General features: G+C 44.6%; 1 protein-coding gene across 3 annotated transcripts; it reads left to right on the top strand.

Moving 5' to 3' along the window:
• The first annotated feature begins 78 nt into the window (after positions 1–78).
• On the top strand, positions 79–26,133 carry ALG12 (ALG12 alpha-1,6-mannosyltransferase). Of its 3 annotated transcripts, XM_053405874.1 has the most exons (10): positions 126–229; positions 4,010–4,191; positions 6,273–6,405; positions 7,485–7,658; positions 8,556–8,750; positions 9,502–9,605; positions 11,433–11,656; positions 12,268–12,437; positions 18,200–18,275; positions 25,603–26,133. In XM_053405874.1, the coding sequence occupies exons 2-10, from the start codon at positions 4,030–4,032 to the stop codon at positions 25,838–25,840; spliced, it is 1,476 nt and encodes a 491-aa protein (XP_053261849.1). In that variant the 5' UTR covers positions 126–229; positions 4,010–4,029; the 3' UTR covers positions 25,841–26,133. The 3 variants fall into 3 exon arrangements, with proteins under 3 accessions (XP_053261850.1, XP_053261849.1, XP_053261851.1); XM_053405876.1 differs by lacking the exon at positions 4,010–4,191 and having other exon boundaries at positions 141–229; XM_053405875.1 differs by lacking the exons at positions 4,010–4,191; positions 6,273–6,405 and having other exon boundaries at positions 79–229.
• The last annotated feature ends 1,527 nt before the right edge of the window (positions 26,134–27,660 follow it).

Genomic DNA, 27,660 nt, shown 5'->3' with positions numbered 1-27,660 from the left:
CTAGATGATCCTCAGCTTCCCTTCCCACTTGCTCCATTCAAGCTCTTAAATGCGCCCTGCATTTAAGCCCTGTGCTTTTTGCCAGTCCTTAAGATGGCCGGGATGCTAGCTCGGCGCCCTTACTTCCGCAGGCGTTTCGGTCAGCTGACGCGTCCGGCCCCGCCCCTGAAGCGGATCACGTGTTCCGCGGGCGGGCTTTGCCTAGAGTGGCCACGTGGGTGCCTTGCGGGTAAGTCCAGTTTCCTCCTTAGTCCGGATCGGGCAGGATTTCTCATCCTTCCGTCGGATGGGCTTGGCAGGCTTGATCTCGAAGGGAAGTAGGGAGGAATGGAGAGCAGAAGCGGAAATAAACCGGGAGAAGAGTCGGATCAAAGCTCTGATACCCTTTTAAAATGTGTTTTTTGGGGGGGGTGGAACAAAAGCGGAAGTAAACCGGGAGAAAAATCGGATCAAAGATCCGATGCCCTTTTAAAATTGGGGGGGGGGGGGTTGGGTGGCTGGCTGGCTAATTGGGCTGTTGCTTCCATTTAGATTATGTGTTTTGTGGTTTCGTATTTTGATTTTATTCTGTGCACCGCCCTGCGACCTCTGGGTCTACAAATGCAATAAATAATAATAAATCGGATTCTTCGTTGGGCGTCGTTGATTTGTTGCAACGGTGCTAGTTGCAATCGAAAGATGCCCTCTGGGTTTCAAGGATCGCCCGCCTCAATCCAGAGTGTGGGGGCATGTTTGCAACATAATAATGCGTGCTTCGCCAGGAAGGCAAGAAAGTCGCATCCCTGTCCCATTAATACCCCTGCAAGAAAGGCAGTATGGATGTAGCCAAGTTGGGCGGGGGGGGGGGGAGCACGTATTATGCACAACGAAGGTACAGACACACTAAATGCCCTCTAGTATAAGTGAGGTAGATATCCTATAGTGCATCTAATGCTGCTTTTCCAGCTGTTTGTAATAATGGAGGCAGTTAGCTTGCCCAGGGTTAATATGAATATTAATTTATGATTTATACCCCGCCGATCTGGCTGAAATTCCCCAGCCACTCTGGGTGGCTCCCAATCGAGTGTTAAAAACAATACAGCATTAAATATTAAAAATTTACCCTAAACAGGGCTGCCTTCAGATGTCTTTTAAAAATAGGATAGCTGCTTGTTTCCTTGACATCTGATGGGAGAGCGTTCCACAGGGCGGGCGCCACTACCGAAAAGGCCCTCTGCCTGGTTCCCTGTAACCTCACTTCTTGCAGTGAGGGAACTGCCAGAAGGCCCTCGGAGCTGGACCTCAATGTCCGGGCTGGATGATGGGGGTGGAGACGCTCCTTCAGGTATACTGGGCCAAGGCTGTTTAGGGCTTTAAAGGTCAACACCAACACTTTGAATTATGCTCGGAAACTGGGAGCCAATGCAGATCTCTCAGGACTGGTGTTATATGGTCCTGGCAGCCACTCCCAGTCACCAGTCTAGCTGCCGCATTCTGGATTAATTGCAGGTTCCAGGTTATGTGCTGAGTACAAGGTACAGATAACAATAACAATAATTACTTTTAGATTTATATCCTGCCCATTTTGCTGGGCTTCCCCAGACACTCTGGGCAGTTTACAAACATACAGAAAAACAAAACATAGCATCAAACATTAAAAAACACACCAAAATCTCCTATATGAGCCACAAATAAACCAATAAATCAATAGAAACCAATAATGATTGGATTTGAGCTGCAAAACACTAACCCCGCTTCCTCCAGATTGGTTCTCCCCTTTATTGATTCACCCTGGCGTTGGACCATTAGGATTTGGTAAGGGAAAAAAAGCAAAACAAGGCAATCAACAAAACACTCCAGTAAAAATCGATGCACATTGATTTTTCCTGGCTTTGTTTTTAAGACGGCTGTTTGACAAGGCCGTGTGCCCTGTTTAAAGAACCTCCGCCTGTATTTCATATTCCAACCCCTTTTTATCTGCTGCCGTTTGAGAACAACAACAACAAACACTTTGGCTGAATTAATGATCCTTCCAAAGATAAAAATAAAAAAGCGGGAATTAACTCATGGCGAAATACTCAGTGTGAACAAAGCATCTTTTGTGTTGCTTGTTACGGAAAATTTGTGTTGAGCAAGGGGTCAATTTTGGTTTTGGGTATATTTGTTCTAATAGCACGTGTGGCAAAGGCACTGTGAAATTCTTTGGCTTTGTGCCGTGTTCCAAGTAGAAGTACCACTTTTTCTTATTTCTTATTACTATTCTCTTCTCTCTAGCCTTTCTTTTTCTTCTTTCATACTCTTTTCTTTTTTCCTTTGATAAGATACATAGATTAATATTTTAGTTTGTGGGGGAGGAGAGGATATTGGACATAAGTTCTGTTTTTCTCTTTAATGAAATTTATTCAAAAAACCACGAACAAACCACAAGGCAACTGACCTGGCTTATAGTGTAACGTTTCCCACAATCGAATTCCAACACCTACTGGACCCAGGCATTATGGAGGTCTAGCACCCACAAACTCATAACAAAACCTTCTATCCAGATAACTAGAGAGGGAACAGAAATGGCTAAGCTCAACATGCTTGCAATGTGAAGCTGTGCTGGTTTAGAACAGCTTGGTGCCCAAACCAGCATCATGTTATTCTCTGTGCCTACGGTGTTTGGCTCTGCAGAGAGATGCTGATTTGTCTTTTAACTTTCCTTTTTTTCTGAAATAATTTTTATTTGATTTTACAAGAGTAGTGTTATAACCATACCAAATACATATCCATATTTAGAGATTTCTCTGAATCTCTAGACTACCCCCCCCATCCCCTCCCGGGGTCCTATTGTCAACCTTTTCCACTGCACATGGTTTCATAATCCATATTTTATATCTCTCCATATTGTCCATAATGTTTGTTACATTACAAGTGTTATTAGAATCCTGCTAATGTTTTCATCTGCTTACAGTGGTCTCCTAAATAAATTACAGGTTTTCCCCATTCTTTCTTGGTTCCTGAGCTTTCCGGTCAGTTTTGCCCTTTCAGCATTGTCTAACAGCTTGGTTTGCCATTCCTCCCTGGTTGGGACTTTATCTTCTTTCCATCTCTGGGCTGGTAGCGTCCACACGGCTGTTGTTGCATACATAAAAAGTATTTTCTCTTCCTTTGTGATGCCGGTACCTACAATTCCTAATAAAAAAGCTTCTGGGATTTTTAAAAAATAAGGGTTATTTCAAACATTTTTTTCAATGCATTATAGATCATTTCCCAGAATGCTTTTATTTCCTTATACGACCACCACATATGATAGAAGGTGCCTTCTTTTTCTTTACATTTCCCTCAGGTATTTGTACCTGTCTTATACATTTTTGCTAACTTCTTGTTGTTGTTGTTGTTGTTTAGTCGTGTCCAGCTCTTTGTGACCCCATGGACCAGAGCACGCCAGGCACTCCTGTCTTCCACTGCCTCCCACAGTTTGGTCAAACTCATGCTGGTAGCTTCGCAAACACTGTCCAACCATCTCGTCCTCTGTCGTCCCCTTCTCCTTGTGCCCTCCATCTTTCCCAACATCAGGGTCTTTTCCAGGGAGTCTTCTCTTCTCATGAGGTGGCCATAGTATTGGAGCCTCAGCTTTACGATCTGTCCTCCCAGTGAGCAATCAGGGCTGATTTCCTTAAGAATGGATAGGTTTGATCTTCTTGCAGTCCATGGGACTCTCAAGAGTCTCCTCCAGCACCATAATTCAAAAGCATCAATTCTTCGGCAATCAGCCTTCTTTATGGTCCAGCTCTCACTTCCATACATCACTACTGGCAAAATCATAGCTTTAACTATATGGACCTTTGTCGGCAAGGTGATGTCTCTGCTTTTTAAGATGCTGTCTAGGTTTGTCATTGCTTTTCTCCCAAGAAGCAGGCGTATTTTAATTTCGTGACTGCTGTCACCATCTGCAGTGATCATTTGCTAACTTACTAAGAGCCAAATACCACCGGCACATCATTTTCATGTCTTTTCACTTTCGATCTCGCACTATAATCATGCGCAGGTGGATGTTTTGTATCCGGCATGGCTGAGAAGAGATCTTCGGGAGGACAGCAGCTTCTGTTGCTGTTGATCATCGCCGTGGCCTTTGTGCACCTAGCAGTCTGCCCATTTGCAAAAGTGGAAGAGAGCTTCAATCTTCAGGCCATCCACGACATCCTTTGGCACAAACTGGACTTTGACAAGGTGAACAGGATGATCCTCAGGGAGGATCTTGCTTCCGAAACCTTCCTCCGTTTACGATTGGTGTCCTGCTGAGTTGCTAGGTTCATGGGACGAAACGCCTTCCGTTTTTAGCCTCTGGGTTTCAGTGGACGTGGTAGAATGGAAACAAGCACCCATTGCTTGAGGGAGTCGAAAGAGGAGCACCATTATGTTTTTTATCTTGGGGCGAGATTTGAGATGAAGCACTTAATTCTCATCCCATGTTCAGAGGCATGGATGAAAAAAGAAGCCGTATTTATGCCCCTCTAGAGAGGAAAGGACGCGGGTGGCGCTGTGGGTTAAACCACAGAGCCTAGGACTTGCTGATCAGAAGGTCGGCGGTTCGAATCCCCGCAACGGGGTGAGCTCCCATTGCTCAGTCCCTGCTCCTGCCAACTTAGCAGTTCGAAAGCACGTCAAAGTGCAAGTAGATAAATAGGTACTGCTCCGGCGGAAAGGTAAACGGCGTTTCCGTGCGCTGCTCTGGTTTGCCAGAAGCGGCTTAGTCATGCTGGCCACATGACCCGGAAGCTGTACACCGGCTCCCTCTGCCTATAGAGCGAGATGAGCACCGCAACCCCAGAGTCGGCCACGACTGGACCTAATGGTCAGGGGTCCCTTTACCTTTACCCTTAGAGAGGAAAATGTTTTATCAGTTTATTATTCCCTGCGCAGATGACGAAGTAAAGGCCGTTCCACATCTGCTAAGCCAAAATATTTAGATTGAATTCAGTACATGTCTGATCCCCACATATGTATAGATAGGAATTGGAGTCTAGCAACAGCAGGAGGGCATGGGTGCCTCCCCAATATTTTATATACCGTACTTTCCCGTCTATAAGACGCCCCCATGTATAAGACACCCCCTATTTTGGGGGACTAAAATTTATGTAAATGGGGGAGATGGCACAAAGTTGTTGAGCTTTTTTTAAAGGAAGGATTGTCCAAAAGTTGTTGAGCTTACCCAGTTGCTGCAGCGTTGCCAAATCAGCACCATACATTGTCACAGCAACCAGTAACATGGCATGGCAGCAACCAATCAAACCAATCAAACGTCCACCCTATCCACTCTGCATGTATAAGACCGTTATAATAATAATAGTAATAGTTATTATTTATACCCCCCTCCAGGCACTCTGGGTGGCTTACAACAAAATATTAAAATACAGTGGTCTGTTAAACATTAAAAGCTTCCCTAAACAGGGCTGCCTTCAGATGTCTTCAAAAAGTAAGGTAGTTGTTGTTCTCTTTCACATCTGGTGGGAGGGCGTGCCACAGGGCGGGTGCCACTACAGAGAAGGCCCTCTGCCTGGTTCCCTGTAACCTCACTTCTCACAGTGAGGGAACCCCCAGAAGACCTTCAGAGCTGGACCTCAGTGTCCGGGCTGAACGATGGGGGTGGAGACGCTCCTTCAGGTATACAGGACCGAGGCCATTTAGGGCTTCAAAGGTCAGCACCAACACTTTGAATTGTGCTCGGAAACGTACTGGGAGCCAATATAGATCTTTCAATACCGGTGTTATGTAGTCTTATACACTGAAAAGTATAGTAATCCTTCCAGAGGGATCTCGTGGGGAAGTGTACTGTATTAGGCAAATTGCTGCTTCAGGATTAGACTCCTCATCTTTTTAATTACCTCCACAAATACCAGCAAGGCTACTCTGGAGCAAATACTTTGGAGAGCGCATCCCCGTTTATGCAGACCCACTGAATTTAGAACTACCATTGCCATAGAATATTTGCCCTTCTATTTTGTGGGTCATATACAGTCATACCTCGTGTTGCGTTTGCTTCATGATACACTTTTTCAGGTTGTGTCCTGCGGCGACCCGGAAATACCAGAAAGGGTTACTTCTGGGTTTTGCTGCATGTGCAGAAGCGCAAAATGATGTCATGCGCAGAAGCGGCGAATCGCAGCACACACAGACACGGGTTGCGTTCTGCTCATGTTGCAAACAGGCCTCCAGAACGGATCCCATACGCAACCAGAGGTACCACCGTATTTGTTATTTGCAACATTTGTCGCCTACCTTTCTATAGCCTCTTTGTTTTTCAACGACAGTATGATCATCACGAATTTCCTGGCGTCGTCCCGAGGACGTTCCTTGGCCCATTGTTTGTCGCGCTCCTTTCCAGCCCAGCCGTCTGTCTGCTGTCGCTGCTACAAATGTCCAAGTTTTACTCCCAGCTGATAGGTATGAGATCTGTTGCTCAAGTCAAGAAAGGCCCTTTTCAGGAATTGTGGGGGGGGTGTGTGTTCTGTAATAGTCTGTAAACTGTGGATGAGGAAACCGTGATCCTGGACTACAACTCCCATTATCCCTTAGCATTGGCCATACTTACTGGAGCTGCTGGGAATTGTAGTTCAACAACAATAAGTGGATCGACAATATGAGAACACTTGCAACTTGTGAACGGGCTGCTTACAGATGCAGACTGGGATAAATATGACAATATTTGGAATGTGTTACACAAAATGCAGTAGGCTATTCATATTTACATAACTATTAGAATAATATCAAATTCATATTTAAGGGTTAGGGTATTTTTCGTATATATTTATATAATGTTTCCCCCCTTTGCACATTTCTGTGCCTTTTTATTTTTCTCTATTTTCTGTATCTCTTTATTTCTTTATAACTGGAAACATTGAATGAGTTATGCAAAACACAATAGGCTATTAATATTTACACAAGTACTGGGATAATATTATCAAATTTTTATTTATGGATTAGGGTATTTTTTCATATATATTCATTTAATGTTTTCTCCCCAACCTTTACACATTTTTGTGCCTTTTTATTTTTCTCTATTTTCTGTTTCCGTGTATCACTTTATTTCTTTATAACTGGAAACTTTGAGTTATACAAAATGCAGTAGGCTATTAATATTTACATAAGTATTAGGATAATAATATCAAATTTATATTTATAGGTTAGAGTATTTTTCATATATATTTATATAATTTTTTCCCTTTTGCACATTTTTGTGGCTTTTTATTTTTCTCTCTTTTCTTTCTCTTTGTATCACTTTATTTCTTTATAACTGGAAACTCTGAAAATAATTGAAACTTGTCAATAAATTATTATTATTAATAATAGTAAAAATAGTAAAAATAAAAAACTTGTGGAGGGCCACAGGTTCCTCACCTCTGGTGCAATCCCTAATGCAGTTAGATTGCCAGAGTAATCTTGTGACGTAGCAGTCGATTCTTCCATTTCTACTACAGATAACGTTTGCCCTCCCTCCCCACCTTGTTTTATTTCCATGCAAGTCCGAGGAAGCCTTGGGCTGTGTGTGATTTATGCCTTGTGGCGATTGCACAAAGAAGTGAGAAAGCAGTTTGGTCCGACCGTCTCCATGATGTTCTGTCTCATAACTGCGACGCAATTCCACCTGATGTTCTACTGCACTCGAACGCTCCCCAACGTGTTTGCACTACCTGTCGGTAAGCAGTTTTGCTCGCTGTTGCCTTTAGACTGAAATAACTTGTCGCTTGATCAGTACAGTGGTGCCTCGCAAGATGAAATTAATTCGTTCCGTGATTTTTTTCGTCTTGCGATTTTTTTTCCGTCTTGCGAAGCACGGTTTCGGAAAAGTTTTGGAAAAGCTTCAAAAATCACCAAAGTCTTCAAAAACCTCAAAAAAGGCTACCACACCGCATGCTATGAGTTGCCCCTCGAAGTCAAGTCGCAACTGTATTAACGGTGTTAAGAAAAAGGAAACAAACTTGCAAGACGTTTCCGTCTTGCGAAGCAAGCCCATAGGGAAAATCGTCTAGCGATGCAACTCAAAAAACCAAAAACCCTTTCATCTATCGAGTTTTTTGTCTTGCGAGGCATTCGTCTTGTGAGGTACCACTGTAGTTAATCCAGAATGGAAAACAAACGAGTTCCCAACCAAAGAAGAATGGCAACTAAAGCTGATGGAATATGCGCAGCTTGTGTACCTAACATATAGAATAAGAGAACCAGAAGAACGTACGTTTAGAGAAGATTGGAAAATGTTTATTGAATGTATGGGGGGGGGATTGTGTACATTTGAAAAGGTGGGCAGCATTAAGATAAATTCAACAGTGTAAATAAGTTTTGATGAATGGAATAATGGAAGACTGAATGGTGTAGTTCAGGCACGTCCAACTTCCAAGAGACAGTTGACCTTTTTTTTAGGGGAGGGTTGGCCAAAGTATGCAAAATTAACCATGGACAGAGAAGAAATTGATATTTTAAGGTTGTTTAAAGGTTTTAAATTGTAAAACAGAAAATTTAATGAAAATTGTGTTATTTTTTTAAAAACCCTAATCTGGTCACACTTTGACAGATTCTTTTGTTTCTCTGTCCACCAGTTCTGCTGGCAGTTACGTCCTGGATTCAGCAAAAGCACCGCTCGTTCATCTGTTTCTCGGCGTTGGCCATTATTGTCTTCAGATCTGAGCTCTGCATATTCCTGGGTCTTATGCTTCTGATAACCCTGTTTAATAAAAGGCTCTCCTTTGTGAAAATGCTTTCCTATAGCGTTCCTGCAGGGGCTCTATGGCTTGGTAAGTCCCATTTTTCTTTCACATTGCTTTTAGCGTCGATACGTTTCTGTGAAGAACCGGAGGTTGGCTGTGGGTTATTAGTAGCTATTTTTATTTCTGGTTTTGAACAGTCTTCCGAAATGGCTTCATTAATTTTACGGATTGCTTGGCTGGACTCGGAGATCTTTCTAATTACTGTTCTGAAGTATTTTACTGAAATTGTGTTGTTGCTTTATAACGATAAAGGGAACTGCCTCAGGAGAATTGTTTTTTCTTTGAAAGGTTGAAGCCAAAAAGCAACGATGGCCTAGAAACATTTAACAATTAAAAGGCACTTTTGGACTAGTGAAGAAATAACCCCTTTCTAAAAACTAAGTCTTAAACACCTAACATCAAATAGCTATTTTATTTTTTTATATACAATATAGTCTCCAAAGATATTTCAAATCACTTACCATCATATAGTTTTTTTATACATACATAACGTCTTCTAGACTTCCCACCCTACCTTTCCTGATGTTTATTTTTACTACTTTTTATTAGCTGTTTTAAAACTTACTATCTAAGCCCTGATATCATTAATTCTTTCAATAATCTGCTGCTTATATTTCAAACCCTGCCTGCGACTTCAACCCAGAGTGAAGGTTTTTATTCAACTGTAATTCAGATTGTGTTTTATGTCTTATCTGGGAAGCAAATTCATTGCTTCAAGTGGGAAAAAGAAAAGAAAAAGTGCTTTCCTTTTCACTTTGGGATTTTTCCTTTCTTTTAGGCCTCACCGTAGCCTTGGATTCTCTGTTGTGGAGGCAGCTTCTGTGGCCTGAAGGGAAAGTTCTTTGGTATAACACCGTTTTAAATAAAAGTTCCAACTGGGGAGTATCCTTTAATGTGTGGTACAGCATCAGTGAAGTCAGGTATTCTGAGCTGGCATGATTGTCCCAGCTGATGCCCTGTGAGTTTCTCTCTCTCTCTGATTTTTATTGGTTTTACATATAATCACATTGCGTGTCGAGGTCCCCAGGGCCACCCCAATAACTCACACATCACACGGAATTTTTGTTTAAGGTTTTTGGCATAATTTTGGCCACAACTTTATTAAAATACAAACAAGTGAGTGGTTGCTTAGGCATTGGTTGCGACTATCTGCCCCCACCATGGGGGACAGACTGACATTCCGCACGATGCGAAAGTCAGAAAAGGGGAATACACTTGGGGGTAGCGACGGAGCAGGGAACCTGCCTTCAGCCCTCACCAAATGCGACCAGGAGCTCTTGCAGTGGCCCAAGCCCTTTGACAGGGTGGACAAGCAATAGTTAGTCCCCGATTCCTTTAATGGAATCCCTTGCAGCAGCAGCATTAGAGGGGCAGGCACAGCCAATCCATGCCCCTCAACCAACCAAACCATAAACCAATACCTAACCGCAACCTTACAAGTTGTGACGATTGCTACGCAGCAGGCAAAAACCAAATGGCCCCAGCCAATCAGCCAGATGGACAAAATTCCTACCGGGCCCCTGCCCCAAAAGCAGACGACCCCATGACAGGCACAGCAAGGTCAAAGCGAACAACCCTAAATATAGGGGGGACGGACGGGCAATCCGATGCACAGGCGAAAAGAGGAAACCCTAGCCTCCTGCAAATAGTTTTAGCATTTCTGGCTGTCAATCAACAAATGGCAACATTAACTTCATCCCAACCACAAGGGAAGCCCAATCGTATCAGTGGCCAATGGTCAATTAGCCCGCCCCACAACTTTGGAGTGTCCTGGCGGCCCCCACCGCAACACGTGCTCTCCATGAAGGAGAACACGCTTTACGTAACATCGTATCCTCTTATTTTATCTATTTGGCTTGACTGATTGAGACTTTCAATTGTGAGTTTTGAGGCCCATGTTGGGCAAAAGATCCCTGCGTTGTAGGGGGTTGGACTAGATGACACCTGGGGTCCCTTTACGATTCTAAGTAAACTTTGCCCTTTCACAAAGCTGTGCCATATGGGAACACAGTGGTACTTTGGTTCTCAAACTCAGTCCATTCCAGACGTCCGTTCCAAGGCACACTTTCCCATAGAAAGTAATGCAAAACGGATTAATCCGTTCCAGACTTTTAAAAACAACCCCTTAAACATCAATTTAACATGACTTTTACTATCTAACGAGACCATTGATCCGTAAAAGGAAAGCAATAATCATCATACTGCGCTATAAAATTAATAAGACAGTATTGTAGATGACAAAAATTAAATTTAATTTCTTTTCTTACCTGCACTGATGATAGTCAGCTTTTATTCATTTCTGCAGCCACACAATCCATCAATCAGTAGCTGAACTGGGATTCCACACAGTCACAAAAGCAAATGAACCGAAAAAGCCTCAAAAACAAAAACGCAAAATAAATGGCAAAAACAAAAGCGCCAAACTTAATCCGTTCCGGAAGTCCGTTTGACTTCCGAAATGTTTGAAAACCAAGGTACAGCTTCTGATTGGTGCAGGCGCCGTGGAAACAATAGCCAACAGCCACATTGGACGTTCAGCTTCCGAAAAACTTTCAAAAACTGGAAGACATTCTTAGTGTTTCTGTATTCCACTAAAATAGAACTTTTGTCTTTATTCAGGGCCTGTGAGTACGTAACATGCTTCTTCACTGGAAACATTCCAAAAGGCAGTTAAAAAATAAATAAAAATCCTTAACTCTTTTTTTGTAGACTTCTCCTTTCCTGTGGTATTTTTATTCAGCCATGCCTCGCGCCCTGGGTTGCAGTGTTCTATTCATACCACTAGGTGCAGGAGAGAGAAGGACTCGAATATTACTTCTACCCACACTTGGCTTTATTTTTCTGTATTCCTTTCTCCCACACAAAGAACTGCGGTTTATTATATACACTTTCCCAATCTTCAATATTGTGGCTGCCAAAGGCTGCTCACGAATGTAAGTTAAGATTTTAATTTTTTTAATCCTGTCGTCCTTTGTTTTATTGGTAATGCATTACTTGCCAGTTTTAGAATCATTTTGAGTTGCCTCCTTCCATCAAGGCTCACCTAACAAGGTAAAACTGACCTGAAGGAAGAAAAATGTGTGGATTTATGTTGGCCTAGAAGCCATTCACATTCTCTCTCTCTATTTACTCACCGAACCACCACAACGTGTGGGTTTTTTTCTGTATTTGAGTTGGATATATTACAGGAAGACAAGATCAGCACCCCATAATGTGGGTTTTTTCGCCCTGTACAGTCATACCTTAGAAGTTGAACGGAATCCGTTCCGGAAGTCCGTTTGACTTCCAAAACATTCGGAAACCAAAGCCCGGCTTCTGATTGGCTGCAGGAAGCTGCTGCAGCCAATCGAAAGTCCCGTCGGACGTTCGGGTTCCAAAGAACGTTCTCAAACCAGAATACTCACTTCCAGATTTTGATCCTTCAGGAGCCTATTTGTTCAGGAGCCAAGGCGTTCGACTTCCAAGGTGCGACTATGTTTGAGTTGGATATAATACACAAAGACAAGATCAGCCACTAAGTCTCGTCTCCTTTTCTCCTTTGCAGTCTAAACAACTACAAGAAGTCTTGGTTGTATAAGTTGGCATCTCTCTTTGTTGCAGTACACCTTCTAGCTAATGCTGTCTACTCAGGAGTATCGCTGTATGTTTCCCACTTCAATTATCCTGGAGGAGTCGCCATGCAGAAACTCCACCAGTTAGTGTCTCCAACAGCAGGTGCGTGAAACTGAAATGAAACTTAAGGAAGAGACTTTTGGGCTCGGGTCCCGAGACAGTCCGTGGGGGGCGTCGTTTGTGCATTTGTAGATGCTTAGCTCAGCTTCGGGAAACTACTTTGAGGAGGTAGCTCGGAATGGAGAAGCGACTGTCCTATGTTCACCGCATATGTCCAATACACCGCGATGCCACTGCGGCTGAGCGGCGCCAGGTTCTCAACACTGCGATGTATCGCCAGCCAAATGTTGTGATACGGTGATACATCATGATGTTGAAAAGCTAATGGAGAAACGAGCTGTGTCAGGTCTGGTTCTGCAAGGCAATGTGTCAGGGACCGTGTTGAGGAGGGTCCCCTCCTCCTAATCCTGATCCTGAATCTTCTCATTATTTATACTCTGCCCATCTGGCTCCGTTTCCCCAGCCACTCTGGCCGGCTTATTGGAATTGGAAGAGTGGTTTGCAGAGGGGCATAGTTCAGAAGGCAGAAGCTGGGAAATACTGGATGGGGAACAGCTAGCAGAAGAAACAGTAGGAGAGAGAGAGTTAACAGATTCACAGTCTCTGTTTAGCATCCACCCCTTTCCCCCAAAGTCCCTGAGAGCTCAGAAAGTGTCACAAAAGAAAACACAGAGGCTCCAAGCTCAGATTACAAGATGTAGGAGTGACGTACATTAATTGGGACGGAGCGGGGAGTAACCTTAATTGCGAGCACCGCCATTCTGGTTAGATGCTTTCTTTTGTCCTTCCTTGTGTTTATTAAAGAAGCTAACTGGTAAGAATTTCCTTTTGTTTTATCGGCCATGGGGGAGGAAGCCAATTCCCTGAAGCCCGACACAATGCAGTGAGACAACCTCTGATCCCTCACCGGGAGTGAAGGCAAAGTCACCCCAGTGCCATCGGAGCAAGTCCCTCCCAACACAGCACACCAAGGGAAAAACAAGCTCCGTCGACTCTGGCACCTTGCAGCCAGTGTGGTGTAGTGGTTTGGAGCGGTGGACTCGTAATCTGGTGAACCGGGTTCGCGTCCCCGCTCCTCCACATGCAGCTGCTGGGTGACCTTGGGCTACTCACACTCCTCTGAAGTCTCTCAGCCCCACTCACCTCACAGAGTGTTTGTTGTGGGGGAGGAAGGGAAAGGAGATTGTTAGCCGCTTTGAGACTCCTTCGGGTAGTGATAAAGCAGGATATCAAATCCAAACTCTTCTTCTTCTTCTTCTACTCTCAGTTTGAAGAGCAGAGCATGATGGCGCCTAAGTCTGGTGACATACGGCGGCACCTCTCCTGACTCGGGAACCGCAGCAGTTTCACCTGCGATATACCACCGGGCAAAGACGCCGTTACACTCTGGTCCTCAAACCAGCCCTTGGTTGTATCGATTCATTGCCCAGGCCGAAATGCCACTTTGAGGTCACGTCTTCCCCCAAAGAATTATGGGAGCTGTCGTTTGTTAAAGGTGCCGACAGCTGTTAGGAGACCACTGTTGCCCTCCTGGAGCTACGGTTCCCAAAAATTCTCTTCACTAGGAACTCGTGAGAACCGCAGCTCTGGGAGGGGAATGGCGTCACAGTGAGGGGGATGACATCATAGTGCTTAAAATGTATGCTTAAAATGTGGCCAGTGGCTGAGGGAAAGGTTAAGTAGCTGCCTATGAATTTACTGGTTTAAATTCCCTGGGCGGCAGGTAGATTGAGTGGCAGATTTTTTAGCAGGTCAGCAGAAAATCCTGGCTCTCAGTTGCTCATCCGATGTGGTGCTCTCTAGATATCGCTGGTCCATCTGTCCCAGACAGCACAGCCAATGGTTAGAGATGATGGGAGTTAGGGTCCAACAACATTTCAGGGGGCAGCACATTGGTCACCGCCAGCTTAACAGCAGCGGCGATAATAAAGTCCCCCCCCCCACACAAAATAACATAAAATAGGTTGACGAAATAAAGAAAGCTTGGAGGAGAGAGGAAATCGGAAATGGATTTCTGCAGGGAGGGACTCTGAGCTTGATTCTGGTACTGGAAAGTAATTATTTTGCTGGGCTTGTGATCAGAGGTTGTTGTTGTTGTTTAGTCGTTTAGTCGTGTCCGACTCTTCGTGACCCCATGGACCAGAGCACGCCAGGCACCTCTGTCCTCCACTACCTCCCGCAGTTTGGTCAGACTCATGTTTGTGGCTTCGAGAACACTATCCAACCATCTCATCCTCTGTCGCCCCCTTCTCCTTGTGCCCTCCATCTTTCCCAGCATCAGTGTCTTCTCCAGGGAGTCTTCTCTTCTCATGAGGTGGCCAAAGTACTGGAGCCTCAGCTTCACGATCTGTCCTTCCAGTGAGCACTCAGGGCTGATTTCATTAAGAATGGATGCGTTTGATCTTCTTGCAGTCCATGGGACTCTCAAGAGTCTTCTCCAGCACCATAATTCAAAAGCATCAATTCTTCGGCGATCAGCCTTCTTTATGGTCCAGCTCTCACTTCCATACATCACTACTGGGAAAACCATGGCTTTAACTATACGGACCTTTGTTGGCAAGGTGACGTCTCTACTTCTCAAGATGCTGTCTAGGCCTGTCATTGCCCTTCTCCCAAGAAGCAGGCGTCTTTTAATTTCGTGGCTGCTGTCACCATCTGCAGTGATCATGGAGCCCAAGAAAGTAAAATCTCTCACTGCCTCCATTTCTTCCCCTTCTATTTGCCAGGAGGTGATGGGACCAGTGGCCATGATCTTCGTTTTTTTGATGTTGAGCCTCAGACCATATTTTGCGCTCTCCTCTTTCACCCTCATTAAAAGGTTCTTTAATTCCTCCTCACTTTCTGCCATCAAGGTTGTGTCATCTGCATATCTGAGGTTGTTGAGATTTCTTCCGGCAATCTTAATTCCAGCTTGGGATTCATCCAGCCCAGCCTTTCGCATGATGTATTCTGCATATAAATTAAATAAGCAGGGAGACAAAATACAGCCTTGTCGTACGCCTTTCCCAATTTTGAACCAATCAGTTGTTCCATATCCAGTTCTAACTGTAGCTTCTTGTCCCACATAGAGATTTCTCAGGAGACAGATGAGGTGATCAGGCACTCCCATTTCTTTAAGAACTTGCCATAGTTTGCTGGGGTCGACACAGTCAAAGGCTTTTGCATAGTCAATGAAGCAGAAGTAGATGTCTTTCTGGAACTCTCTAGCTTTCTCCATAATCCAGCGCATGTTTGCAATTTGGTCTCTGGTTCCTCTGCCTCTTCTAAATCCAGCTTGCACTTCTGGGAGTTCTCGATCCACATACTGCTTGAGCCTTCCTTGTAGAATTTTAAGCATAACCTTGCTAGCGTGTGAAATGAGTGCAATTGTGCGGTAATTGGAGCATTCTTTGGCACTGCCCTTCTTTGGGATTGGGATGTAGACTGATCTTCTCCAATCTTCTGGCCACTGCTGAGTTTTCCAAATTTGCTGGCATATTGAGTGTAGCACCTTAACAGCATCATCTTTTAAAATTTTAAATAGTTCAGCTGGAATACCATCACTTCCACTGGCCTTGTTATTTGCAGTGCTTTCTAAGGCCCATTTGACTTCACTTTCCAGGATGTCTGGCTCAAGGTCAGCAACCACACTACCTGGGGTGTACGAGACATCCATATCTTTCTGGTATAATTCCTCTGTGTATTCTTGCCACCTCTTCTTGATGTCTTCTGCTTCTGTTAGGTCCTTACCACTTTTGTCCTTTATTGTGGTAATCTTTGTACGAAGTGTTCCTTTCATATCTCCAATTTTCTTGAACAGATCTCTGGTTCTTCCTATTCTGTTGTTTTCCTCTATTTGTTTGCATTGCTCGTTTAAGAAGGCCTTCTTGTCTCTCCTTGCTATTCTTTGGAAATCTGCATTCAATTTCCTGTATCTTTCACTATCTCCCTCGCATTTTGCTTGCCTTCTCTCCTCCGCTATTTGTAAGGCCTCGTTGGACAGCCACTTTGCTTTCTTGCATTTCCTTTTCATTGGGATGGTTTTCGTTGCTGCCTCCTGTACAATGTTACGAGCCTCCATCCATAGTTCTTCAGGCACTCTGTCCACCAAATCTAAATCCTTAAACCTGTTCGTCACTTCCACTGTGTATTCATAAGGGATTTGACTTAGATTGTATCTTACCGGCCCAGTGGTTTTTCCTACTTTCTTCAGTTTAAGCTTGAATTTTGCTATAAGAAGCTGATGATCTGAGCCACAGTCAGCTCCAGGTCTTGTTTTTGCTGACTGTATAGAGCTTCTCCATCTTTGGCTGCAGAGAATATAATCAATCTGATTTCGATACTGCCCATCTGGTGATGTCCATGTGTAGAGTCGTCTCTTGTGTTGTTGGAAAAGCGTGTTTGTGATGACCAGCTTGTTCTCTTGACAGAACTCTATTAGCCTTTGCCCTGCTTCGTTTTGATCTCCAAGGCCAAACTTGCCAGTTGTTCCTTTTATCTCTTGATTCCCTACTTTAGCATTCCAATCCCCTATAATGAGAAGAACATCCTTCTTTGGTGTCACTTCTATAAGGTCTTGTAAGTCTTCATAGAATTGGTCTATTTCAGTTTCTTCAGCACCAGTGGTTGGTGCATAAACTTGAATTACTGTGATGTTAAAAGGTCTGCCTTGAATTCGTATCGAGATCATTCTATCATTTTTGAGATTGCATCCCAGTACAGCTTTCGCCACTCTTTTGTTGACTATGAGGGCCACTCCATTTCTTTTACGGGTTTCTTGCCCACAGTAGTAGATGTGATGGTCATCCGAACTGAATTCGCCCATTCCCGTCCATTTTAGTTCACTGATGCCCAGGATGTCAATATTTATTCTTGCTATCTCATTTTTGACCACCTCCAACTTACCCAGGTTCATGGTTCTTACATTCCAGGTTCCTATGCAATATTTTTCTTTACAGCATTGGACTTTCCTTTCACTTCCAGGCATATCCGCAACTGAGCGTCCTTTCGGCTTTGGCCCAGCCGCTTCATCAGCTCTGGATCTACTTGTACTTGCCCTCCGCTCTTCCCCAGTAGCATGTTGGACGCCTTCCGACCTGAGGGGCTCATCTTCCAGCGTCATAACTTTTATATGCCTGTTGTCTTTGTCCATGGAGTTTTCTTGGCAAGGATACTGGAGGATACTAATAATAATAATAATAATAATAATAGTAGTAGTAGTAGTAGTAGTTATTATTTATACCCCACCCATCCATCTGGCTGGGTTTCCCCAGCCACTCTGGGCGGCTTTCAACAAATTATTAAAATACAGATGTCCATTAAACATTAAAAGCTTCCCTAAACAGGGCTGCCTTCAGATGTCTTCTAAAAGTCTGGTAGTTGTTTTTCTCTTGGACAGCTGGTGGGAGGGCGTTCCGCAGGGCAGGTGCCACTACCGATAAGGCCCTCTGCCTGGTTCCCTGTAACTTGGCTTCTCGCAGTGAGGGAACCGCCAGAAGGCCCTCGGCGCTGGACCTCAGTGTCCGGGCTGAACGATGGGGGAGGAGATGCTCCTTCAGGTATACTGGGCCAAGGCCATTTAGGGCTTTAAAGGTCAGCACCAACACTTTGAATTGTGCTCGGAAACGTACTGGGAGCCAGTGTAATTCCAAGTATATGTCCATTATTTTACACCCAGCTCCAGCTGGTGGACAGCACACAAGGTTGTACTAAAAAGCATGTAAATTCTCCCTACCCCAGTGTAGATTAGGTTTTACTCCTTTCTTTCAAGCGTTTCTGTCTTGAGCTCCTATTTATTTAGAAGCACTGTTTCGTTCTCTCCTCAGATGTTTCCGTCCATATCGATGCAGCTGCAGCCCAGACCGGAGTGTCTCGGTTTTTAGAAGTCAGTTCACATTGGAAGTAAGATTTTTTAAATATAATAATAATTTTTATTAGTTTTCCATTACAGTCCAGTAATAGCCTCATTATAACAATACCAATTTATAATACAATTATTAATACCAGTCAGTCAAATGCCAAATTGTATAATTTAGATAAAGTGTTGTACAACAACTGAGATTCCTGCATTGCAGGGGGTTGGACTAGATGACCCTCGTGATCCCTTCCAACCCTGCAATTCTAGGATTCTATTATTTTATCATTAATATTAAACTATTTATTTATGCTTTTCAAGTTTATACATTTCACTAATTTTATACATTTCACTAATTTTACAATCGTTTTGACATTTCAAAACTTGACTTCCTTCCGCCTCTTTTCTGCGCTTCCTTAAATTTGTTTTTCATATCTTCTGCATATCCAAATTAACGGAATTTACTCATTTATTCATCTTCTTTAAATATATACTCTTATAAAGCTGCAGGTTATTACAATAATCCTACCAATGTTTTTATCTGTTTATAATTTATCGGTAAATATTCAATAAACCGTTTCCGTTCTTTCGTAAAAAAAAATATGAAAATGTTATCTTGATTTCTTATTCTTCTTAATACGAATAAGAACTAGGATTCTATTCTAGATGCAGTTTTGGCTTTTGACGCAATCTGCAGATTGAGTAAAGTTGTGGGCTTACTATATCGCCAGAGTTCACAAAGGAATCTTCCCACTTCCCATTAATGGAAATCTAGGCAAATCTTTTTCCCAAACTGGGCAGTGCTTCGCCTTCAGAACTGCCTTAATTCAATTAAATGGATGTCAGCACAATTAAGATGTGTGTGAGAAGCCTTGGCCCTTCGGCAGGAGCCCGTGTTTCAGCTCTGAGCACCTACATAAACTCAGTGACTCATATAGGACACCTGAGCTACCTTTTCATCGCCGTGCCTCAAAAATCTGCCTCAAGAAAAATGGCTGGCGGCTGATTGTCTTCCTCCGGTGACTGACGGCGAATCAGCTTGACAGACATGCTAACGCAATGCATGCTCTCTATCATCTTGGCAAAACCAGGATGAAAGGACGGGGCTGAATAATAGTGTTTGGCAGAGCTTGCGCCTTAATGACAACTTCTTCAGTAGCCGGAGGCAAAGTATTACTCGAGGAGCCGGCCAGGTGTTTGGTTTTCTCCTGCAAGCATCCCATACTTAGTGTTTCAATTAGCAGCTAGCTTAGATTACGTGCAGCTGGCAACTGCAACCCAATTTATGAGGGCGGGAACATCTGCCCAGCGACGGGCCAGGTTCCTCAAACAAAAAAGTCTGCACTGTTTTGCACAAGACTTGTTCTGCATAGTTAGGGATGGAGGGGGATTATTCTGAGGAGCAGACTGCCCTGTTGTTCTTTTCGGCCGGACCTTGGCCAACCTGGTGCCTCTTAGATATTTTGGGCTGCAGATCCTGTAGTTCAGATAGGCTGCGCTGCTAACACAGGGCTGAAGACATTAATGGGTGCGATTAACTGGAGCCAGCCAGCCTGGCTATTCTCTTAACTCCCCGGGTGTCTATGCGCAGCCTACCTTTCCCTGATGCCGGAGGAAGCCAAGCGAGTGTTGCAGAGCTGATGCACAAGGGTGAAAAATTAGGGGAACAATCAGAACAATTTGTCACCCATTGCTAGTGAGGAAGAGTCGTAGTGGTCTGCTACAGAAGTTTGCGTCGCCTTCTGTGCGGTTCATAAGAAGAGCCAGGGTGGCGTAACAGTTAGAGCGTCGGACTAGGACCTTGGGGAACAGGGTTCAAATCCCCAATCAGACAGTGAAGCTCTCTGGGTGACCTTAGGCCAGTCGCCATCTCTTAGCCTAAGCTGGGACGCAGGTGGCGCTGTGGTCTAAACCACTGAGCCCCTTGGGCTTGCCGATCAGAAGGTCAGCAGTTTGAATCCGGACAACGGGGTGAGCTCCCGTTGCTCTGTCCCAGCTCCTGCCGACCTAGCAGTTCGAAAGCACACCAGCGCAAGTAGATAAATAGGTACCGCTGCAGCGGGAAGGTAAATGGCGTTTCCGTGTGCTCTGGCTTCCATCACGGTGTCCCGTTGCGTCAGAAGCGGTTTAGTCGTGCTGGCCACATGACCTGGAAAGCTGTCTGTGGACAAACGCCAGCTCCCTTGGCCTGAAAGTGAGCTGAGCACCGCAACCCCATAGTCGCCTTTGACTGGACTTAACCGTCCAGGGTTCCTTTTACTTTTTCCACCTCACTGGGTTGTTGTGAAGATGAAATGTGGGGGGGGGGTGGATGGTTAAGTCCAGCTTTCCAGGTCATGTGGCCAGCATGACTAAACCGCTTCTGGCGCAATGGAACACCATGACGGAAACCAGAGCGCATGGAAATGCCGTTTACCTTCCCGCTGCAGCGGCACCTATTTATCTACTTTCACTGGTGCGCTTTCGAACTGCTAGGTTGGCAGGAGCTGGGAGAGAGCAACGGGAGCTCACCCTGCCACAGGGATTCGAACCTCCGACCTTCTGATCGACAAGCCCAAGAGGCTCAGTGGTTTAGACTCCAAGTTTGGCGTGTATAAAGTAGCGGCCTCCATTGACCATAAGGCATTGTGTCTAAAATAAGGCAGGCTCAATACTGCGTAGGAATCGCATCCGCTGAACTTGAAATCACTGTCCTAATCTCAGATGATTTGGGATAGACCGAGACTGATGGAAGGGATGCGGTTCTATTTGTTATTCACAAACCTCAAGTCTGATTTAGCATTAAAGGCAGGTTCCAGTTTTTAGTTTTTTAAAAAGAATAAAGACATCAAACGCTCTTTACATCTTGGCTGTAGACACAGTTTGCAAAGGAGGTAGACTTAATGAGATGTTTACTGAACCAGTGTTTTATGTGCACATCATGTTCTCCGTTCTGTCTGGAAAATGCGGCTAAATCGCCTGAAGCATCCCCAAAGAAACTTATATCAATTTTAATGCCTCTCTCTGGGGCATTGTTAATAGCAAAGGGAAGTACATGTTGTTTAGGATTTGGGGAGGTGAATAAGACGTGCAGCTTTTTGCAATTGGAATAGTGGGCAGGGCTGCATTTAGTCAATGTGCACAGGCATTCTGCCATCGCTACAGGTTGGGCAGCTGTGCCCTGTTGCCGCTTCAGCCCCACGGAAAAGGCTGGATGCCCCCATCACGGGCTCACCTTGGTGTAGCTCCTTCCACTGCTGGTTGGCAGCCCATTCAGGTCGTGTTTCAATGTGCCATTCCGACCTATGCCCACTTTGTCCTACACAATTGATTTGGGTACAGTGATACTCGGGTTAAGGACTTAATTCGTTCTGGAGGTCCGTTCTTAACCTGAAACTGTTCTTAACCTGAAGCACCACTTTAGCTAATGGGGCCTCCCGCTGCTGCCGCCGTGCCGCCGGAGCACGATTTCTGTTCTCATCCTGAAGCAAAGTTCTTAACCCGAGGTACTATTTCTGGGTTAGCGGAGTCTGTAACCTGAAGCGTATGTAACCTGAAGCAATTGTAACCCGAGGTACCACTGTATTCGTGACATACATGGTGTAGTGGTTAAGAACGGTAGACTCGTGATCTGGTGAACCGGGTTCGCGTCTCCGCTTCTCCACATGCAGCTGCCGGGTGACCTTGGGCCAGTCACACTTCTCTGAAGTCTCTCAGCCCCACTCACCTCACAGAGTGTTTGTTGTGGGGGAGGAAGGGAAAGGAGAATGTTAGCCGCTTTGAGACTCCTTCAGGTAGTGATAAAGCAGGATATCAAATCCAAACTCCTCCTCCTCCTCCTCCTCTTCTTCTTCTTCTTCATCTTTGCTAGATACTCTCTGGGGTAGATAGTGACAGATTTCAGTGTCTACAGGTCTAATGTTGCACCTCCCCTTTCTGCAACAGCTGCCACAATCCTTTATTTTTTTTAATTAAATGAAGTGCAAATAAGTATCTGTGCTATTCACTTACAAAGCAGTAGGGTGATGGGGATAGGCAAAACAGGCTAGTTTTTAAAAAGTTCGGCATTTTTTTTGACAATCTTCCTTGCTCCCTAGAACATCATAGATAACCTCCCATGTTTCTTTCCACACTGTTCTACAGTATTTATGGCCCAGGAGTTGAATGTGGTCCACAAACCTATCTTCTTCTGGGCAAACTGCCTAGGCTACTCTGTCTCTCAGACAGTGTTCTTCCCCCTTCTGTAGTCATTTTTGAGGGACTGGAATGTGACCTTGAATAATGATGCCTCTCTCTTGCCCGGAAAAAGGATGGGGAGTTGTGCGTGTGAAGGTTGTCCTTATGAGAATGTGGCTCTCGAATAACATGCTGTTATTCTTTGAAGGAGAACTACTTGAAAATGATTTACCGATGGTATTTAACTTCAAGTAGACTTGCTAAGGGGACGCGGGTGGCGCTGTGGGTTAAAACCACAGAGCCTAGGGCTTGCTGATCAGAAGGTCGGCGGTTCGAATCCCCGCGATGGGTGACCTCCTGTTGTTCAGTCCCTGCTCCTGCCAACCTAGCAGTTCAAAAGCACGTCAAAGTGCAAGTAGATAAATAGGTACCGCTCCAGCGGGAAGGTAAACGGCATTTCCATGCGCTGCTCTGGTTCGCCAGAAGCGGCTTAGTCATGCTGGCCACATGACCAGCATGTACGCCGGCTCCCTTGGCCAATAAAGCGAGATGAGCGCTGCAACCCCAGAGTCGGCCACGACTGGACCTAATGGTCAGGGGTCCCTTTACCTTTACCTTTAGACTTGCTAAGATGTATACAGACTGAATCAGATAGGTGCTGGAGTTGCAAAGAGGTGGAGGGAATGTTCTTTCATATGTGGTAGGCTTGTAAAAGGGTAAAAGTGTATTGGGAAATGATCCATAATGATTTGGAAAAAAATGTTTAAAAGTACTTTCCCCAAAAAAACCAGAGTCCTTTCTGTTGGGGATAATTCAGACTGAAATTCCCAGGTGTCAAAAAAGGTTATTTATGTATGCCACTACTGCAGCCTGTTTTTGTTTGCCCCAAAATGGAAAACGAGCGAGGTCCCAACCAGAGTGGCAACTCAAACTGATGGAATATGCGCAGCTTGCGGACCTAACATATAGAATATGAGAACAGGAAGATCATATGTTTAGAGAAGATTGGAAAATGTTTATTGAATATATGGGGAATAACTGTGTACAGCCGAAAACGCTGGCAGAATTAAGATAAATTCAACAGTGTAAATAAGTTTTGATGGATGTTATAATGGAGTGCTGAATGGTATAGTTTCTGTAAAATATGCAAGGATTTATGAAGCGTGGAAAGAGAAGAAAGGAAGTCATTTATATTGTAAGGATGTAAAACAGAAAATTTAATAAAAGTTATATGCAAGAGAGAGCGAAAGAGAGAAAATGTGGCTCTGGAGCCCCACCACAACCCAAATCCTTCCACGCTGGAACAGTCTCAACCATTTTCCCCACTTAAATTCCGCAGAGCGTTGTGAACGCTCTAGAAGCAACTCACGAGCCTTTGCAAACCAAGGAGCAGAGGCTGGCAAAACTGGCACAGTTCCATCGGCGCAGACATCACAAGACACTCATGCGCATTATTAACTGCACTCCCTGCCACTCTTGGCATCAGCCATTGGTTTTCTTCATGCATGCTTGGAGGATTACTGGGATCCATTCCGGCCTAGCTTCAGGCCTGGTCATGGCACTCAAACTGCCTTGGCACCCCGGGTGGAGGACATTTGTCAGGAAGGAGATGGGAGGAGAACCACTCTGCTCGTTCAGTTGGATCTCTTGGCAGCTGTTGGTACTGTGGACCATACAGTCCTTCTGGAGCATCTCAGGGAGATGGAAGTTGAGGACTCCTATCACCAGGGCTGCTTCATTCTGATGGTGCAGATGAAATATCATGGGTAGAATTCTACGGGACGTGGTGCCGAAAACAGGCAAGATCCAAGGATCCCCCAGGCAGGAACCTCCAGATGGTGGAGACATCCTGCACCATCCTGGTGCCTGGGCATCTTCACTTGGTTGCAAGAAGCCAATATCCAGGTGCAAAATGCACCTGGCAAATTTTGAACGCTGCCCTCCAGATGTTGTTGCATTATTATCATTCCTGACCATGACAGCAGAGACTGATGTGAATTACAAGTCCAGCATCACAAGCTGTGTGGCACGCACAATTTTTATTGTTGGGTTTTAAAGTTGGGTATAGTGCAGGTATCGTTGCAGTAGCCCTGGGTCAGCAACCTTTTTTGTGCCTGCAGGCACAATTCGGGTTTTTTGAATGAGTGTTGTGGGCTGTGGAGGTCAGATCCAGTAGAATTAACCTGAGCTTTGAAAAGCACATAGAGCTGAAAGAGGAAGTGGGAAAGAGTGTCCTTTTTCTGACTTCCTGTGAAGGACTTGCTCACAAATTTATGGACAGCTGCATGAATTATGATAGCTAGGATGTGGAAGGGGCAAGGTGAATATAAAATGGAAGAATGGCATAAAGAGGTATGGGATATAACTATTAATGATAAATTAACATGTGCCATTAAGGTAAGATAGGGAATATGCAGGAGAAATGATTCTGAGGACATACGGAGAGTGTTTATACAATGCGTACTGTTAAAACGGAAAGGGGTCAAATCGTAGCAAGAGGTGTTGAAATTTTGGGAGCTTGAGGAGTTACAATGGAATGGTCTTGGTGGTGGGGTGCATTTTCTTAATTCTTATTTACTTATGATTATTACTTTGTTGGGACGTGGGTGGCGCTGTGGGTTAAACCACAGAGCCTAGGACTTGCCGATCAGAAGGTCGGCGGTTCAAATCCCTGCGATGGGGTGAGCTCCCGTTGGTCAGTCCCTGCTCCTGCCAACCTAGCAGTTCGAAAGCACATCAAAGTGCAAGTAGATAAATAGGTACCGCTCCGGCGGGAAGGTAAACGGCGTTTCCATGCACAGCTCTGGTTCGCCAGAAGCGGCTTAGTCATGCTGGCCACATGACCCAGAAGCCGTCTGCGGACAAACGCCGGCTCCCTCTGCCAATAAAGCGAGATGAGCACCGCAACCCCAGAGTCGGCCACGACTGGACCTAATGGTCAGGGGTCCCTTTACCTTTTTATTACTTCATTAAAATAAAATTACAATTACAAAAGAATGTTTAAAATGTAAATAAATATAAAATATAAATAAAAGAATGAATAGAAGCAAAAAAAGAAAAGGGTAAATATGTGGTGATGATGATGATGATGATGATGATAATTTTATTATGCTCCCACTACTATGCCTTGCTTATTTCCAGGCTGGAGCAATGGTCTTACTTTTGAAAAGAAAAGAAAAGAAACTAATAGCAGTTTCTTATTGCTTGTTTCCTTAACAGATATGACAAACGGGAAGACCTCATGCCAGGTGACCCACTCATGTTTTCATACACACATCTACTTATGGAGATGAACCCTGTTCACTTGTCACATTACGAGAAGACTCACAGAGTGCTGGCGCACATACATGGGACCAGTGGGATCAGATTGAATTTTACTGCGCTGCCTCCTGTTTCTTTGAACTTGAAATCCAAATTAGTATTGTTGGAAAAGTTTCCCACGTCGGCCGGAACGTAATTTTGCAAACAAGCGCCACGTATGTTTGCCAGAGAAGTGCTGTTGCGCCAGTTGCAAACTGGAACGCAGTGGCTGTGGAAGATTGAGAGACCCCCCTCCGCTCCCCTTTCTTGTGAGAGGATCGCATAGACGTGCATTTATATGTCAATATATATGGCACATTCTATATGTATTTCCATGCAACTAAAACCTGATACCAAAAAAAATAATAATAATAATCGTGCAGATGGTTTATTGTGTGTCCCACAAAGATGTAATGCACACTTTGAAACATCTGACAGATGTGTCATGTTCTTTTTCCCCCACAAAAGATATTTATTAAAAGTTTAACAATTACAAAAAAAGAAGAAAAAGAAAAAGAAAAACAATAAGAAGTTACAATACATCAAAAAATAAAAAGCAAAATGAAAAAACAATACAGCACAACAATAAAAAGAAAAAAACAAAAACATTTAAGAACAAAAACATTTAAAAACACATCCAGTATTTCCATATCCTTGTCTTTCATTTACTTGCTTCATCGACCTCCTCGCACCTCCCTTTTTTGTATTCTAATTCAAATTAGCTATTTCAGCAAATCCTTTCCATCTTTCTCAATTTTTGTTCTATAATTTACCTTAGCCCAATCTGACCTTAAATTTTACACTTTAACCCATTACAATCCATTTATACTTAGCTCTTTATAACATTTCTGCTAAAACTATGTAAGTTCATTCCCGCATCCTTCTAGCATTCATTAATTTTGCTATATTTTTGTAAATATACTTTATATTTTTTCCACTCTTCTTCCACCGACTCTTCTCCCTGGTCTCAGATTCTGCCAGTCATTTCCGCCAGTTCCATGTAGTCCAGATGTGTCATGTTCTTATGTTATTTCTCCTGCGTTTACGTAAATGTGAAAGGTAAAAAACTGTGTGTGTTTGTCCCCCACCTTCCGCAACCCACTGCTAGCTAAAAACCTTTGTTGTTAGGGACTACGGCATCTAAAATTTAAATTTGTTCTGGGCTTGCTCCGACAATCTGATTGGCTACACAGTGTGGGAAAGCAGGATTGCCCAAAGTGCCTGTTTTTCTGGGTGGACGTGTCTAGGTGTCACATTTGAATAGCCTCTGCATGCAACAAATCCAACATGCAGAGGCCAAAGCTTGTATAATAAAATCTGTGATGTGCATAGCTGTCAAGCGTCCCTTATTTGGAGGGACATTCCCTTATCCCAGCGCCATGTCCCACTGCTGTCCCTTATTGATGGATGTCCCTTAAATTTCCCCGGTTTCAAAGGAAGCAGCTCCCCTCCCTCCCTGCCGGCCAGGGAGGAGGGAGGCTCCAAGTGTGTTGCTTGGCTGCCTGGCCCGCCCTCCTCCAACCTCCTCTCACCAGCCTCGGCCCCCGGGAGCCCCTCCCCGCCAGGACTGGTGGGAGACTCGGGCCCTTCCGCCTCCATCCTCCTTGCGGCCGCCGAACTGAGCGTCTCTGCCTGGGGCCTCCCCTCTGCCCATCGCCGCCGCTCCCGCTAGGCCGTACTGCGGCTGTGCCGCTGAAGGACCCGGATGAGATGGGCAGCCTGGCATGGCCTATGAATTGCTGAGGAGCCTTGAGAGGACAGCGAGGGCAACCATAGAGAAAGCAGTTCAGAGCGAGGAGGGAGAGGAGGAGGCACGGGCAGGTCTTCCAAGAGCTGCAAGGGGAGGACCGCAAGCGCTTCTCCCATAGATTTGTAGTGGTAGACTAGCATAGATGGTCTGATCTGCAGGTTTACTTCAGGCGCTATTCCCCCCCCCTTCCTCCCACCCCGCCTGATGGAACCGAGAGCTGCAGATGG

The sequence above is a fragment of the Podarcis raffonei genome, chromosome 10, assembly GCF_027172205.1.
Source record: "Podarcis raffonei isolate rPodRaf1 chromosome 10, rPodRaf1.pri, whole genome shotgun sequence".
Taxonomy (NCBI): Eukaryota; Metazoa; Chordata; class Lepidosauria; order Squamata; family Lacertidae; genus Podarcis; species Podarcis raffonei.
Note: the sequence above shows the minus strand (reverse complement) of the source record. Positions and strands in the feature narration are given on the sequence as shown.

Excerpts from the sequence above, each read along its gene's own strand:
- ALG12 (XM_053405874.1), top strand. The coding sequence starts at position 4,030 with ATGGCTGAGAAGAGATCTTCGGGAGGACAGCAGCTTCTGTTGCTGTTG. Across the intron at positions 7,659-8,555 it reads CGTGTTTGCACTACCTGTCG|TTCTGCTGGCAGTTACGTCC; the intron begins GTAAGCAGTTTT and ends TCTGTCCACCAG. Across the intron at positions 12,438-18,199 it reads GTTAGTGTCTCCAACAGCAG|ATGTTTCCGTCCATATCGAT; the intron begins GTGCGTGAAACT and ends TTCTCTCCTCAG.